Source organism: Perissodus microlepis, chromosome 20 (assembly GCF_051167445.1).
Source record: "Perissodus microlepis isolate ML-2025 ecotype Zambia chromosome 20, ASM5116744v1, whole genome shotgun sequence".
Classification (NCBI taxonomy): Eukaryota; Metazoa; Chordata; class Actinopteri; order Cichliformes; family Cichlidae; genus Perissodus; species Perissodus microlepis.
In genome coordinates, this window is record NC_140480.1 from 30,977,754 (window position 1) to 30,995,851 (window position 18,098).

The window sequence follows — 18,098 nt, forward strand, 5'->3', positions numbered from 1 at the left end:
TCAGAGAAGTCCAGCGTCAGCTCAAATTTGGATATAAAAACGTGATCTCTTTACTTTTAAACACGTTTCTGGCAGATTTCTAAAATATTTGTGTTTTGCTTTAGTTTGTTTGTTTGTTTTATGACAGGCGGTCACATAAATCTCTTAAGCACTGAATTCCATTAAACTAACAGCTTGTTGGGGTCTTTTGGTTTGAGACGTCATAATACAGGGTCAGTGAGGTCAGTTTATATTTTATCATAAGTCATCTGGTATCAGTTTTAGTATGTACATGAACTGGGAAATTATGAATGATAAAGTTTCCAAAATGAACATTTATCTTTACCTTTTTACATTTCAGCATTTATCATATTGTGACCCTCTATGTCTATAAATGTCCCTTTGAATGGGCTTAAACCCCAGTTTCAGAATCAGTACCTAATTGAACAACTCTTAATACCAAAGAGTATGTTTTATTTGTGCAACCCGACATATTTCTTTTGGATCTCTTCATTAAAAGATTTTTATTTTGTGGCCTAAATCAAATTTGCATCGTTAGTGCTCAAATTTAGCCTTGGGACGGATACAACTATTTCATCCCAGAGCAGAAAAGAACAGCATTCGTGAACCTTTCATTAAAAAAGTAACTGTTTGAGTGCAACTCGCAGTAGTTGAGGTTTATTTTTAAACTTTGGTTTGCCAGTTTGTTTTCACCTTAGGGGCTGGTTTGTTTATATTGAATTTGAAAAAAACATTTTAATATATCTTTGAGCCTTGCACTGTGAACTCCAGTGGATTCTGAATGCAGGGCTTTTAGTTGTAATAGTAGAGTATCCTCTGCTGGAAATACTATATAACAGGAAGCAGTTTGTTGGTCCCTACTGATCTGAATACCATGCCCCATGCTGACAAGCTATACATAATTAGTTCTGCCTAACGGACAAGCCCTTGTAAAATCCATTCACCAGAGCGCTGTGATATAATGGACCAAATGTTTTAAGATCCTGTCTTGATGCGCTTGCAGAGCCCATGCTATATCCGTAAGAGGACAGATGGCCATCCCTGTTGGTGTGATTCTCCACAGCTTCTCCAAACTAATACACCCGGCATATGGACATGCAGCACAGGGTGGGGGACTGGCACCGGGCCCTTGGGACAGCACGCTGACAGGACAGGGGACAGTTTCTAAAATGCTGGTTCCCAGCCACACTCAAGACCCAAAGCCCTTAGCAGGCATATTTCACTTACATAAATGTTCCTGCGTCTCAGGAAAATGAACCCGCAGGTGCTCGCTGGCGGGCTTCATCCAGCACCAGAGATTAGGTCACGGCTTTCATGAAGCGGGGGGCAGTGGTGCTGGTGACAGTCTGCCATGGGCCATTAAGATGAGGGCAGAAGAGCAGTTTATCCTCATTTAGGATAACCTTGGTTGAAAGGTATCAGGATAATTTCCTTGTGTGTTATCTCTATTCTCCTATCAGAGTGTTCTTGAGCTCTCCTTCTGCTCTCGCCACACTACCCCCCTCCCCCCAACCCACCCAACCACCCACCCACCCACCACCACATTTCTGGACCGATCCCAGCTAAAGGGATTAATGGCCTTCTGAAGGAATATCACAGGATATAACAAAACCTACTACCAGAATGAATTCATTTCACAGCTGCCACATCGATGCAGTCCACCTTCAGCTGGGAGGAAATCAATCTGTATGATGCCAGTCACAGGGAAAAGGCACCTCTGTGTAGAGATTCTTTGCTTGTCTTGAGGTATTTATACATGTCAGAGCAGGGCTGAAATAGCAGTGAATGGCAGAAAAAGAAATGGCAGCTGCACAGACTCTATACTGCCATCATGTGGCGAAAGGTGGCACATTGAAAGTCTCAACTGCAAGCTGGCTCCACAGTTTAAATCAGCTTTAAAGGAAAAATTCACATTACCATTATGAAGGTGCAAACGTGTTGTTTCCACCACCGGGTTGCTTTACACAGTGACAGCATAAATAAACTAAGAAGAAGCTAAAATGAACGCGTTCTGTACCCAGTAAAAATGTTTACTTTGTCACAATCTTTAAATCTATCAGCTGATGAAGGCTGCGAGGGTCTGGGCTTTCCTCAACTATAGAGTGGAGCCTCCTTTCATAAAAGAGCCATTTGAGGTCATTCAGCCATCTGACCAGGTTGGCTCCTGAGCAGCATCAGAACAGAGAGATTACATCTCTTGGCTGGCTAAGGAACTCCTCAGTGTCTCCCCAGAAGAGCTGAGGAGGTGGCTGGGGTGAGGTAGGTATGGGCATCTTTGCTCAAACTCAAACCAGGATAACTGACAGAAAATGGATAGATGCAGCTGTCAGCAAGTCACCCTGGTATTTGTAGGAGTGATACCTGCAGGGCCGTGCCTAATATGGAGCACAGAATTTAATCCACTGCCTTTTTTTAACTACTAACATCCATCCTCCACTTTCTTCCACTTATACAATTCAGGACACCCTAGATAGGCAGGGCTAACACAGAAAGACAGTCCCTCTGAGTTTGAACCCAAGACCTTCTTACTGTGAGGCAGTGGTCTTAAACCACTGTGCCGTCCTGTGGCAGAGCTAGAAAATTTTACATGGGTGGGCAAAGGAGGGGCGAGAGGTCTAGGTAGGGTAGCGCATACCTCTTCAGTGAAGTATGTGAAAATCCCCTATATGCAAATTAAATCAACAAAATATCCACAAAACTGTTTATTGTATCTTTTCTTCTAAGAAAACAGACAATTTTTTAGGTTTAGACAACTGGTATTTTAAAGCATTTTAAGGACAAAAGTTGGGGGGCAGCTGGGAGGGGGGAAGAGAGGCTCTACAGCAGTTGCCCCTTGCCCCCCCCTGGATCCGCCACTGGTGCTGTCCTGTATTGAATATTATCTTGAAGTCTGGGTTGCATGTGATTCACACTGACCCTACTTAAAGTACTTTCACATAGGGTCCGATGAGATGTTTCTCACCGTTACAATATCGCCTGGTCAGCAATGTTCTGGAGAAAATATACCTCGGGATGTTAATCACAAGTGAACAATGGCTGCAGATTGATTTACTTGAACAGAGCTCTGATGAGTCAGTGAAATCTACCCAACTCTCAGCTGAGCACCGCTACAACGGGAAGGTACAACTCATGGAAATCTGACCTTTTGCATGTAGTTAACAAGCTCAGTGTTGCTAACCTGCTTCAGCTTGATTGATGGCCTTGAAACAGGATCCGAAACATTTCTTCAATTTACACGTGGACCCTAACAAATGCCTGTTTTCCATAATTCTATTAATGATTATTCATCAGCCGACTCCCTTATCACCCACCAGGTCACTGGCAACCCACGATAACAGTTGAGTTTTATTTTGCAATGTTCAGAAACTATGAGATAAACATTCAAAACAAGTTTTTTCTTTAGCGTTACAGTTTTTCTGTTTAATACTTTTCCATTTGGTTGCTGCATTCAAAACAAAATTTAACCCTAATTGTAGAAGGGCTGCCAAGAACTTAGTTTAAACATCATGCATTTATTAAACTTTAAAACTGCGCATTTTTACAGAGGATTCCTTTGAACTTAAAAAAATAACTGGAGAAAAATATTTTAAATAAGATTTTTTAGTTGTTTGAAGTTGTCCGATAGGTTGGCTCAGAATAGCCGCTGTTTTTGACTGAAAAGTTCATTTTACAAGGTACAGTCCTTATCAACTGACACTTTGGTCACATCCCACCCAAAATACATCACCTGAGACTCTGATATCCACTGACAGGCAGATGAAGGCAAACATTAACAATCCTCCTACAGAATTATCTACGGAAACCTTTTACGTCTCATAAATACCTTTATTTTCCCCCTCCAGTATGACCCAGTGGACAGAGTGCTTCGTTGTCACAAGAACAGGAAATCTTTCATAACAATCTTTGATTTTAACAGTTAATTGGCCTTTTAAAATGGTCATTTGATCTTACTTATTACTTTAAAATGCTATACCAAACGGAACCACAAATACGCAATAAAAAAAAATATTGAATGTTAAATATACCTTTACAAAGCAGTGAGTGTCTTAGGTGTTTTTTACAACACTGCTGTAAAACAGGTGTGTTGATTATTGGCAAGATGAAACAGTTCTTAGTTTTTATTTATTTTGACTGTCTTGTTTTAATAACTGCAGAAATATATTGGCTTTGGGTGCGTGACATTACATTAGTGATTCAGATCACACTAGTACCATTTTAGGAATGAATTTAGATACGGTTCCTTTTTTGAAAATTGACCACTCCATTTCTATCTTTGACTTCCTGCTGCCCTCATTTGCTACATGTTACAGTCGGCCGGCCGTGGGGCGTCTGGTGGAATTGCAAGCATCATGTTGGCTGGCTTTATCAGAGCTAACATGGCCAGTGTGGACCCAGTCCTTCAAACAATGACTCAAAGAAAAACAGCTTCCAATTTGAGATTTTTATTATTTGGAAAAATTAAGTCTCAAAAATTCAACTTACATTTGAATAACAACTGCACGCAAATTCAAACTGAGGTGTAATATATGGCATAATAATGCTTAACATCTGTCATAATGTTTTGCTTACGACGAGAACTCCAAAGCAGCAGCGAGGAATCCGTAATCATTAAAGTCGACAGGTTCAAGTAAGACATGTAATTACAGCTCGTTAGTCCTTTAAGTTAAAAGCAATTCAAAAGAGGGGAAAATAAAAAAGTTTAAAGAGAGGCTGAGCAATTATTTATCAACAGGAAACGTTCCATATCGAGCAAAGCGATATCAAAACTACAACAAAATGGCTGTGCATCGTTAAACTTAAATAGATACGGAAAATATTTAACAAGCACATTTTACAAAGCATTTTAACACTGATGAAAAAAAGAAGCTGATGGCAAACAAAAAAGAAAAAAACTGCACCAAAGAATCACAAGTTTTAAAATATTTAAGAAAAAGAGAAAAGGATGGCAACCAAAAGCACATTCTCACAATTAACACTATAAAAACCAAACTGGATTTTCAATAAACAGATTTGGCCAAATTCACTCAATTACTTCAAATTAAAAAAAAAGCACGTATTCAAGTTTCGTGTTTTTGAGATTTCTTCCAGTTATACAGAAGGTAACAAGATGTACCTTAATCCACTTGTCTACAACCAGAATCTACGCTAAGCGACGTCACTGTGCGACACTGAAGAAAATGTTAAATATAGGAAGAGGTGAGGATAATTCAGGCTTTCAGAGACTGAAACTGCAGGCAAACCTCATAGCAAGAGGTGGGAAACTACACAGCAAACCCATCAAGTACACTTTCTGTGAACTACAGTATGCAAAGACTATGTACAACATCGAGGCTGCAGCCCGTCGGCATTTAAAAGTTAGTTGGCTCAGTTACAGTTCATAAATATTTGAACTTCAAAGACTAGCAACTACATTTCCTAAAATAAACTACCTAATCCAAATTCCTGTTTTTTGTGGAAAGAAAAAAAAAAAATTACATACTTTTTTTTTTTTAACCCTTTCAAAAACTACTTTACACCACATGTCCAGTGTGTGCCTTCTCACCCACCTTGCTGACTTTCTCATCATGCTGGGACATGTTTGGATACACATCACATTACCAGGAGTATATTTGTCGTTAAGAGGTGGCACTACATTAGAGGAAAAGTCAAGGTGCATACAAGTTTATCTGTTGGACACCGCACAGTCGTTGGGTTGGATTGTGGAACAAGATCAACAAAGAGGCTGTTGGTCTGTGCACGCATGAGAGGATGCATGCAGAGAAATCTTGGTGCAATCGGGAAATCTGGTACTCAAATCAAGGCTGGGTTGTGATACCAACAAGTACCACTTCTCATCCTTTCACACATAAGTATCCAGGTCTTCCAGCTTGCATTTCTGGACAGTTTGTTGGAGTTTCTCAGTCTCTGGTGTATGTGTGTGCGTTTTGTTTTTCTCAGTGTTTTTTTTTCAGGTGCTGCGTGCGCTTGTCCATTTGGTGTTGTGATGGTTGTGGCTCTGTATTTATATGCCCGAGTGTCTGCCTCTAGATGTGCGTTATTCTGTGTGTACCAGTGTATCTGAAACTGCACCTACTGCGCCGTGATGTGAGACAGACTATAGGAAAGCACTTGGGTTTGCTCGTGGATCCTTCTGGTTTCTGTAGCGCACAGCAAGCCACACTCCCAGGATCTGTTAACAGAGGATTTACATGTAAGAGAACAGCATTAAAAAGGCCCTTAGAAGTTATTTTTCTCACCAAAGCTAGACCACAACTCACCACAAATGTGCTCATCATGTAACACAAAAAGGAAGGACAACAGTGAAGTGAAAATACTGGACAAACTTGAACAAACTGACAGCGTCATTTGCAACCAGTCTGTGCAGGAGGGAGCAAATGTGTAGCAATCATGAGTCATTTTTATTTAAAAAAAAAAAAAAAAAAAAATCCCCATCCCCCCCAAGTCCATCCTTGGGCAGGACACTGACACCTGAATTTTCCCTCATTCATTTACTGAGTACTTAGGCATGCAGGGTGTATGAATGTGTGCTTAGCACCAGCAAATTCTTCCCTTTAGTGTTACTGATACTTTGTGGGTTTTTACTAATGTGTGTCTCTGATCACAGATAGCCAGCCTCCTATGTACTAATATGTGTCTATGCGCAGAAACATAAAGGTTGGAGTTACAGGAACAATTTTAAGAGGTGGAGGTATGTGCAGAGAGAAGAGGAATGTAAGTGAGTAGAAGTGAGAAGGAGACAGAGGTTTAGATGCAAGGAGGTAGCAAAGGTAGATGAATTTAAATACCTGGGATCAACCAGCTAAAGCAACAGAGAGCATGTGAGAGGTGATGGAAAGTGCTGGCAGGGTGGAGAGCAGTGTCAGGAGCGATTAGTGACAGAAGGACTGAAAGAAATAATAAGAATATCAGAGGGACAGCTCAGGTTGTTGAGCAGTTTTACAGACAAAACTAGAGAGGCAAGGCTTAGATGGTTCAGACATGTGCATTGGCGAGATAGCTGATATAATGGTCTAAGGATGCCAAGTATGGAGCAGCCACAGCAGGAGAAAGACACGTTAGAGAAGATTCATGGATGTAGTGAAGGAGGACACGCACAGGATCGATGAAGAAGATGTGAGGAATAAGGCGAGACGAAGGCAGAAAAAAGTGGAAGTCTGACTCATTATGGTTTAGGCATTAAAATGACTTAAGGTTACACAATAAAACTACTCAGTTAACTTTCAAAATACAGTGGTTGCTACTTTGTCCAAGGCTGTATTTATTGGTTTGCCACAATGACACGTCTTCCTGAAGAGTCTCATGAACATTCATGCTGTTCACTCTAATTACACTTAACTACTTAAAAACAGTCATGAAACACGACTATTTCATGGTTTGGCATGAGAGCCATCTGGTAAACCTTCAGCACAGTCCAATAGAGTGGAGACTGCATAAAATGAATTTCAAAGACTGCATATTTATATTTGGTCAGGACATCGGTAACAACTCCAACACTGTATAACTCATCTTTATTCCAACAGAGCCCAAAAATGTTCCGTTTTCCATAGAGCACCAAGGAAATGAGAAAATAACAGTTCTGAAAGTAGGTCTTTAGAGCAGAATATCAGAATTTTACAATATGAAAATATATATGTGTTATATTATATGTGTGTGTCATCATGAAACAGCACATGGAATATGTGCTTAGACTGTTCATTAGTGAAAACGGTGAATTACACAGAAAACAAAAAAGCACATTCACCTACTACTTTTAGATACACCTGTTCATTAACCCAATCATCTAATCAGCCAATCACATGACAGTAAGTCAATACATTTAGACATATAGGTGTTGTCAAGCCAACCTGATGAAGTCCATTTAAAGGATCAGATACAAACCTCAGTGAAGCTGAAAAAGAGCCCAACGCCTCCGAGGATCTTCAGAGCCTCTGTGGCATGATCCAGCATCTTCGTTCCACAGGGCACACATCTACCTTTCGTTGTGCATGGCTAGAGTGAAAGAGAAAGGCGTTCTGTCTTTTTGCACTATGACTCAACGGGTTGTCAGCTAAGCCAGTGTTAGCTACCAAAATCTATTCTGAGAATAACAGTAAGTGCCCTACTTTTTCCTAAAGGAAATGCTTATGTGATTTTTGCTTGAGGCTCATTGTGTAACTGGAAATACAGAAAAAAATCATTGATAGAGTGGGTAAAAACCAGAAATAAATTAGGGTTTATTTAAGCAACAACTGAAGTATGCACCTAAACCTTTCTAGTGGGTTTTTCCATGACTGTGTTTTTCTTTAGTTAATGAAAAAAAAAAGTGATATTTGAGGCTTACAGCATGACAGCTCCCCAAGTCCTGGTTAAACTGCTGCAGTTTGCCAGTGGTGTTGAAGAGCCCACAGCAGTTGAGTTGGGTCTCCAAGTCTTCCTTGGTCTTATTTTCCATGATTCCCCACGCAGAGTTCAGAAATGTCTCCTGGAAAATGTAAACATGACAAATAAAAGCCAAAGCCATTAAATATATACATTTTATATGAATTCAGAAATGCAGATATGTTGGCAAAGCTTTTGAAATAGACATTATGTTGGCTCACCTGCTGCCCACGGTTCATTGCCAAGCAGGAACATGAAATTCCAAATTGGAAGAGGAAGACAATGAAGAGAATGACCATGTACTGAGAAGCAGGGGTCAAAGAAACAACGGCAGCAACAAACTCCATGTTTCAAACAACACAGAGTAATCATCTGTGAACTGTGAGGGATTTCATCCCTGATTTGTTAAACTGTATGTAAAAGATGGATGTAGCCACTGTGACGTCATCCAGCGGTTTGCAAGATCCTGTTTTTGAAGCGGAGTATTTTTCCCATCTGCATCCTAGCTATGTGAAACCGGATCAGAGCATAGGATGGACATGACTGAGAAACATGGGTACACTGCATGCTCTTATGGCAGTGATTTGTTAATTACACTGTAGCTCTGTTCCAACTTCAGAAATTGTACTTCATGGTGAATCAAATAAGACTTGGAACTGTAGCTCAAAGCCGAGCCCCAAAAAAAGCTGATCAGATTAAAAAGATCAGGGAAGTGTAGGGCCGTTTCCCCATCGAGTTTTATAAAACCATGCTGCCCATTAACCCTCTCGAGGCAGGCGTTGCCAATTTGCAACAGTTAAAAACTAACAACCTGATTACCCCACATACATATTTTATGGGTTTGTTTTACTCAGAAGTACCACTGCAGAACTTGGTTGTGCATTAGCAACAAAAAGTTTAATTTTAACCTGAGAGGGTTAAGGCACTTCAGCACTGGCTTTACATTCCAGGCTTAGTTCTCCAGACTATCTTGCTGCCCAGAGATGAGCTCTGTCCACTGTTGGGAAGTTTGAGGCCTTTACCTCACCTGTGTGTCGAGGAGCAAAGATAAACTGTTACTAACAGGTTGTTTTACCTGAAGGCAGAAGAACTTGGGCCAAGAATTTGGGGGCTGTAATTCCAAATGAAGTTTCTTTATTCACAAACACTCCAGATCTGACACAACAAATAGTGGCATTAATGTGCCGCTCCAGGCTTAAAAAGACTGGCTTTATAACCCAGTGGCAAATATTTAGTTTTGTTTAACAGAGTCTAAGAGAAGATCATTTGCCACTTTCCGTGTGTAGTTTTGTCTTTTAAAATTCTGCTGCTTCTGCTTGTTTAATGCCAATACCAACATTTTTTATTCTCTCAACTTCAGGCAGAAGAATGAGTCACAGTAAACCTACATAAAGGCCCACTTATGCAGGAATAATAATTCTTTTGTACACTGTGATGCTGCCAAAAACTTAAAAAACTAACAAACATTTTTGGTGATACAACCCAGCACCTACATAAACTACATCCAGTGTTAGGTCTGACGGGCACCGCAAACCTTGAGACAGTTCAAAAGTATGGAAGAGGACTGGATGTGACTTAGGAAGGACAAACATTTAAACCAAAAGATAAGTAATTTTTCCCAAATAACCCAGATCTACTGTGAACTTGTGCATCAACAAAGCTATAAAGGATACAAAGAAAAGCATGACTTGGTGGTGGTGCATGGCTCCGATCAGTCCTACAACAGCGATGAGCAGCAGGAAGACGCCCACCGCAATGACCCCTCCGATAATGTGGATGCTGGACACCAGGCCGTAGCCCTTCCCCCATGCCGCGACTCCGATCAGCAGCAGCCCGACCAGCTGAAGGGAGCAAAGGGAAAGAGGTTAACCACAGTCAGCTGAGGCAGAGTGCATCAGATGGATCACAGCTTATCACGAGGTCACAGCACTGTGGTTTGATTACTACAAACGCAGCTCAGTCTGTAGAGAAGAGTTCTGCTTTGGAGTTCAAGTGTGAGAAAGAGGCCGACTAAAAAACAAGTTTAGTGTTAAATACCTCACACAGCTTGAGGACATGAAGCTGCTGGTCCAGGACAGTGTTTTATGTATTTAAAAATGTATTTTTAAATCATCTGTAACCAATTCCAAACACAGTTATATTTTAGAGCAATTTTTTATTATTCTTTCACTTCAAAATTGCTGAAATGAAAAACAAAATCATCTATTTAAATTGAGCACAAGCTGGCCTGGTAAACAAATGTCTTCAGGGTTGAGCTGATATGTTTGCCGACTCTGACCCTATTGACTGATCTCTGCTTGGTCACATCAATTTTGTGATGACGCATGAACTGCATGTCAAAGAGCTGAAAGACACGAAATCACTACATGATAAAATGTGACTTCTGTATTTGTGGAACAAACAGGGAAATTAAAACATCAAAAACTGAAGTCAACACTTCAACCTGCTCTTTCAGTTCAAAATACAAAAATATTGACTTACAATCATATGAGCTTTACGAAACTAGCAAAAACTCACCACTAAAATGTTGCATGAGTGATATTTTGGCAAAGAATAAACTACAAATTAAATATAAAAAATAGGGATGCTCAGATCTGATATTTGGTTGGGATACACGTCCAACGCGAACTCAAAAAGCTGGACTGAACGTCAGTGTTGATCCATTTAGCCACACAACAGTGGGAAATACAAGTAGAGCTAATGTAACATGAAGGAAGCTAACAGCAAAGCAGCAGCAGTCTGCAGGCATTTCACATTGTGACACAAACAGATATTCTTCATATGTTGCAAAACTTTATATAACTGAAAACTGTGGTCAAAGGTCAATGCTTTGGCCTTCCCCTCTCACGTTTACTTTTGCTTGTTATATAATGTCTTTCTGGTTGAATGCAAGTTAGCAACACTTGCTGGAAAGCTCTTATTGCACTTACAGTAACATAAAACATTGTCGTCAACTCGATATTTCACTGCTGCCTCCTGTCAGCTCTAGACATGAAGCGTGTACGTGTGTGTGAGTGAGGAGACTGTAAATAAATGCAGATAATGCCTGAATATACTTTTTTCTACTGTACTCTATAAATAATCAGTTGCTTAAAGTTGTTGAAGGAGTCATTTATTCTTCATCCCGACATTTCCCCAGTTGGGAATGGGTCGTTGTCAGCTGACCGAGTATAACCATGATCAAGCTGCATATTTTTCCCCCTCTCCTTCTTGGGTTTCTTGAAAGGCGCTATACAAATCTATATTATTATTATTATTATTATTATTATTATTATTATTATTATTATTATTATTATATAGTTAAAGCAATGAGTCACTGTTTAAAGAAATCTATGCGTTTTCCTATTGACTTAAACTTTTTGTACTTTTTTCCCCACAATTAATGTGTTAATATTTACTTTCTCTCTCTACTTTCATCCATTTCAGCAGTAAATCATAATCACAGATCCTTCTGAAATTCTACACCATAACCTGACATGCACCTCAATAGAAACCCAAGTACAAGTCGACCGATGCAGCTTGGGACTATTTTGATTGATCTGTTCAGTTCCATCGAGTCCATCATCTATGCATTTCTGGCTTTTTTCCCCACAGGTATTGAATAATCATCGCTTCAATACAAGGATGTTAGCAAATTCCTGGATGGAGACTGCAGAATCCATCGCAACATGGAAATGTACCAAGAATGAAGAAGAAAAAAATGCTAAGGGCGACCGGAGCATTTTGTTTCTACCGTGGCTGCCATCACATATAAAAACGTCATAAATTATACCAATGGCCACTTACATAGGTTATGTTATAGGTTCTACAAAGATTCAGTGCAGACGTTTAAATAAGCATCGCAGGTATCAAAGTGTTCGTGTATTCATGCCACAGCTCGCTGACGCCTGTTCTGATTCAATCCTGAAACAAAAAAAACCCCAAAAAACCAAAAAAAACATCAAACTCGTGACAGATGCGGTGACTCAGCCATCAACAGGACTGGCGGCATCACGTTCTAAAGCTTTCTGACTGGGCAGGTCGTGTCACAAGTATTTCACTGGGCATTGAGTCAACAGGGACAGCGAGCTCTCTGTCCTGGTGTGTCAGTAACAGCTATGCAAGCACCAGCTTTACTCCTGTTTTCACCAATGGCACACAGCACAGACGTTCAAGAGTTCAAAAATGTTAATTTAGCTTTTTTTTTTCCTTTTGCTTGCTTTCTTGACTAGTTTATTGTTAGCTTCATTTATTTTTTACACCTGGTAACCTCAGTTTTTTCATTTTTTAAAGTAACCTCTGCCTGCTGTCATTGGGCAAGGGGGAGGGTACACCACAGGCAGACAAACAGATTCACACTTACTACGCATCCTAACCTTAAAAACATGCCTTTGGACGATGGGAGGAGCCAGATTACCAGGCGCAAACCGACACAGCGAGAAGAAACTCCAAAACGACAGGTACCCGCTCGATTCAAACTAGGACCTTCTTACTCTGCGGCAACCATTTTAACCACTGAAACCACCTAAAAATACTTTGGGTTACTTTCACTCATCATATTTGGTCAGAGAGACTTAATAAATGGCAGAAGCTACTTCAAAGAAGGACAGCATTACGAAGCAGAGCAGGGCTGCAGGTATTGATTATTTTAGTAATAAACTATTCTATCAACTACTCCAAGTAATGGGATAACAAATACTTTAGCTTTACTGTAGATTTTCACTGTTTCACTGCAAGAAAAGTTTGCTTTACTTCACATCAAACAGGTGGCCAGATGAAGAACTCATGGCCACCTTTTGCCAGCAGTAGTTTTAATGGTGGTTAAAGGAAGAAGCTGAGTTCTCTGTCTTGGTAACAGCTCCACCTCTTTGCTGTGTGTAGACAGACTCTAGTGTCACGTTAAACTATGACTTCATCGACTTAATTGCTGCTGTTGTGTTATCAGCCCTTTTTGTTAAGAAAACTGAGGGCTGCTTGGGCTTAATGTTGTAATACAATATTATCATGCGTTCTCCTGAACGTGCCCACGCTCAGATGGTGAATTCTAAGAAATCATGCATTAAACAAAGCATTGAAGCAAAAATTTGCATTTTATTTTTACTCATAGGGAGAGACCCTGCAGCAGGTCTCTCCTTATGAGGCAAAATTAGTCAACTGCAAATACATTTGCTGATCAACTTAATTTTCTTAAAATATTTGATCCATTTTCATTATTTCACTTTACCAATAAATAACAATTCAGTAAATTTATATTTGTGGATGCATATTTTGTCACATGAATTACAGAGTAGGAAATCCATTTAGGCTGAGCTTGATGTTTTCTTGTACATAAAGGATGATTTACATTCTCCTCCTCACAGTGAGGAAGACAGATTATTAAATTTAACACTGGAATCAGTTCAGTACTCCATATTAGCAGACACCCAAAGCCGAGACATCAAACTGAAACTGGAAACTGCTGGATTGGTACATCCCTATTGATTACACAGAGTGTGACTGGAACAACAGAAACAACATCCTGCTTAAACCTACAGAGTTTTTGTACTGTTACAGTACTGTGCAAAAGTCTTGAACCAATTTTGCTAGTAAAATGGGATTTAGGTCCAGAGATTCATTGAAACATGTGCAAACATACATGTAAAATGAAGCAATAAAACTAACAGAGTTTGTGATCTGTCCATATTTGCTATGACCACCTTTATTCTTCAGCACAGATCTTAAGCAAGCTTAATGTAATTTGTTTAAGTAATCTTCAGGAAAGGTTCTCCAGGATTCTTAAAGGGCACTGAAAACTTTTGTTTGGATGTTGGCTGGCTTTTGTCATGTTCTGTGCAAAGATGATCCCACACTGCTTCAGTAATGTTTAGGTCTTGGCTCTGGCCAATTATTGGCAGCATGTCTGGGACCATAGTTATGATGAAAAAGTTTTTGCCAGACTCTTTCCAGACAGTACTGCATCGTGGATCAAACTTTGTACTTTTAAGAGTTTTGACGAGATCTCCTACACCACACCACTGACTGACATGCAGCTCTTAACCATGACAGACCCTCCATCGTGTTTTCCACATGGTGTAGGAGCTCACAGTTGTACCCCTTGATGATGATTCAGCAAACAGTAGATTTTTTTTATTTCTAAAGAAAATTGATTTTTAAATACTTATTATATGCTGCAGTGTCCTCCACTTGCCCACTTTCCTCAAATTTTCCTTAAGGAGACACTGCACACCATAGTGAGACATGCCAAGTTTTAGGCTCTCTGGGAATCACGTTATTTTTGTAAAAATACTAAAATGCTTTGTGCCTCTAACACCATGGAACATTTGGCATTTACTAGCAGAATGAGTGCTTAACAGACAAAAAAGTGCCTCTTTATGTGTAGACGACAGACTCTTCCTTTCAGGTTTATGCTTTAATAAATCATAGGTTTGTGTTAAGTGGCTAAACAGACACCACTGTATAGTAATCAGAAAGGAAATTAACATAGCGTATTATGCAAACAAAGCAAATTTCAGCCTGACAACGACCAGTCAAGTCTTATCTCTGGTGTTCTTCACATTTATAGTCTTTGAATGTAAGAAATGTAGCACTTTCTCAGAAGTGGTGATCTGGACTTTGTCAATGCAGGAAGTATGCGTTTGCAGATTTTCTGATAAGAGTTTATGCTAGCTGAACTGAAGACAACATGTTGACCATCACCACTCACATGACTGACACAAAGGACAAAGGCAGACGCGCGAGCTGATTATATTCTCCTAACACACACCCAGGTGACCGACAGCAGAGCTCATGAAACCATAACAAGCTGAAACGTATTAGTTTCACGTTTTAGGTCAGCTGGCCTCGCAGGTAACGGGATCTTTCATACGCATAATGGCGATAGCTAACAAGCTAGCCGCTACTTCTACTCAGCTAACCTACGCTACATCACATTACCACTGTGCTATGGTAATATCAGAATATTTTACATACCAATAACCATCTGTAGAATGAACAAAGAGGCATGCCAAACAAAAAGTTAAAACAGGTCAGTACATTTCTTCGCCAGTGTTTCGCTTCTTCATTCACAAGCTAGTTAGCTACAAGATAATGTAACCAGCTGAGACTTAGCATCCATGTTACATACTCACCATGTAAACCACATTCAGGGAGCACAGGGCGTTTTTGGAACAGGTGAACCCGCCGCACACCATCTTCGAAACACTTCCTCCAGCTAAGCGAAAAAATACAAACAACCTGAACTAATATCCCTGCTAGCTCGCTCTGAGAAACAGCTGCGCTGATTACTGGGAACAAACAGCACCGAGGGCGGATGACGATGGTGCGTGACGTCAGGGCAGCGACTCACGTCATCGTGTAAAGTTGAATAACCTTTTTTTTTTTTTTTGCTTCCTCCTAAACGCCAAATACATGCGTGGGGTTAACTGCTGACTCTAAACTGACCACAAGCGTGAGTGTGAATGGTTTCCTGACCAGGGTGACCACTGACCCGGTGATTCCCCCCACCCCACGAACTGAATAAGCAGATTGGACTATATTTATAATCCTGTCAGGGAATTTTTTTTATAATAGTATGCTTCTGTTAAATGTAAATAAATGAAAACATTTCACAGTATACTGAAGCTCTGTCAAGAAAATACAAAAAAAAAAGAAAAAGAAAAAGAAAGAAAGAAAATGTCAACTTTTATGTATCATACTGGATAGAAATGTAAATATACATCACCTGCAAAATGTTGCTGGTGATTCATTTTTTCCCTAGAATGCAGTTACAGTAACTCAGTGTTTTTCAGAGATCAATATCTCTGAAAAACACTTTGTCAGGAGTGTCAGGAAAAACATTTGTTACTGCATATATATATATATATATATAGTTATTTTTAAAAGGAAACAAAGCAAATACAAAAAGAAAATGTATAGAAAAGGATAGAAAAGGTCTTATCAGCCCCCAGTGTGTGAGCTCTGTAGTGATGGTGGGACACTTGTTGTAACAGAGAGATTACAAAACAGGCTTGTTAATACATCAGGGATGTATGTGTGTGATAGCGTATGACAAAGGGAAACACAGATATGTTCAGTTCCGCTGGATAAGCCTGCCTGACTAAAAAAAATAAAATAAAATCCCCCACAGTGTTTAAAAGCCACAGTTTAAAGCAGTAGGTCACAACCCTTTGGTGCGTGTGATGCTTTTGAATGGAGAAACAGTGCTGTTGTGACCTCACGTCACTGACCTTAATGTAGATGGGTAACTTTTCCCTCAGAGGCAGCTTCATTTTTAGGCGCCTCAGGAGGTTGATGCATTCAGCAGATCAAAAACAGCAGTGTGAGAAAAGTCATTCATTATTTTTATTATTAATACACCTCCAACAGCTGACATTAGCTGATGTAAGTACAATCAGACTAATAGGAATCATCAATTAACATCATGACACTGATTTTGAGCTTGTAAACTAAACTATAGTAATCCTTTTTTCTCCTTGACAACATTATACAGGTACATGTAGGCATATATAGATAAATGGATAACACAGCTATTGGTGTCATAAGCCAGTGTACTCCTAGTGCATCTCCCAAGCTAGGTTAAGTTGGGAGGAGGGGCATTTGGTGTAAAATATTTTCTAAATCAAATATGTGAAAAGAGTTCACACCAGATGGGTCAAGCCTGGGTTAACAGCAACCACCATTGCTGGTGTTGACTGGAGCAACTGGAGGGGCCTGCTTCAAATCCACCTCCATCGTCCCAATACCCAAAAACTCCAACCCATCAAGCCTCAATGACTACCGCCCAGTCGCCCTCACCAGTGTTGGTCAAGTTACTTGAAAAAAGTAATCAGTAACTAATTACTTCCCCCAAAAAGTAATCCCGTTACTTTACTGATTATTTATTTTCAAAAGTAATTAATTACTTAGTTAGTTTTTAAAACACGATTTACAACCTGAACAGGTGATAAAGCGCTTTCAGCCCAATTCTACTTTTTCTGCATAATCTATCATACAAAATGTAATCAAATGAAAAAGTCTCTTTTTAAAACTAGCTTTATTAGTTTTAATCTTTTAACTTTATGCATCAAGCAAAAATTTAATTATATGCAACATTCTCTGACTGGAAGAAATTTGTTTAACATTTAAACCTATTTTTTGCACATTCCAGCACATAAAATAAAATAGTTTTTGTGTTTACTCTCAGTCTTTCAAATAAATGCAAGTGAAACACAGCAGAAAATAAACAAAATCAAAGACTCAGCGGTCCTGTTGCTCTGTTTTCACCTGTATAGCAGGCGGATGTTTGCCCTGGTGCAGGTGTGCCGCAGCGGTCAGTGGAAGAATCCGCGAGTTTGTCTGTGAGTTTCCCATTACGTTGTAGCGCACTCGGTGCTTGCTTGGAAGTTAAGGGGTTTTTTTTTTCGCTGTAAAAAGAAGTTTTCTTCCCACGCAGTGAACAGCGGACGCTAATGTTTTTGTCACTTTTTATGGAATCAAACTCAAAGTAAGGTCAGTACTTCCACGCTTTAAACGCTGCAGGCTCATACTCTCTCCCGCATTCGATATATTATCCATTGTTGATCTGCACACAGCTGTTGCCACGAACGTCGCACTCGCTTACGTCACTGTCATGAGACACTCTCGCAAAAAAATCACGGTTTTAGTAACGCAGTAACGCAGCGTGCTCACAGGAAAGTAACAGTAATCTAATTACCTTTTTTGCAATAGTAATCCCTTTACTTGTTAATTGAAAAAAAGTAATTGGATTACAGATTACTGCCCAT

General features: G+C 39.7%; 1 protein-coding gene across 1 annotated transcript; it reads right to left on the bottom strand.

The window, feature by feature from the left end:
• Window positions 1-4,426: 4,426 nt before the first annotated feature.
• On the bottom strand, window positions 4,427-15,663 carry tspan31 (tetraspanin 31). The gene is made up of 6 exons (XM_084917362.1): window positions 15,465-15,663; window positions 10,032-10,199; window positions 8,580-8,660; window positions 8,321-8,461; window positions 7,879-7,989; window positions 4,427-6,169 (listed from the first exon to the last, which is right to left on the bottom strand). The coding sequence occupies exons 1-6, from the start codon at window positions 15,525-15,527 to the stop codon at window positions 6,095-6,097; spliced, it is 639 nt and encodes a 212-aa protein (XP_084773488.1). The 5' UTR covers window positions 15,528-15,663; the 3' UTR covers window positions 4,427-6,094.
• Window positions 15,664-18,098: the final 2,435 nt, after the last annotated feature.

What these genes read in the sequence shown, in the direction of transcription:
- tspan31 (XM_084917362.1), bottom strand. Translation starts at nt 15,527, where the DNA reads ATGGTGTGCGGCGGGTTCACCTGTTCCAAAAACGCCCTGTGCTCCCTG. An exon ending in CCCTGAATGTGGTTTACATG is followed by an intron (nt 10,200 to 15,464) that starts GTGAGTATGTAA and finishes TGCTCCCTTCAG; the next exon opens with CTGGTCGGGCTGCTGCTGAT. An exon ending in ACTTGGGGAGCTGTCATGCT is followed by an intron (nt 7,990 to 8,320) that starts GTAAGCCTCAAA and finishes CTTTCACTCTAG; the next exon opens with CCATGCACAACGAAAGGTAG.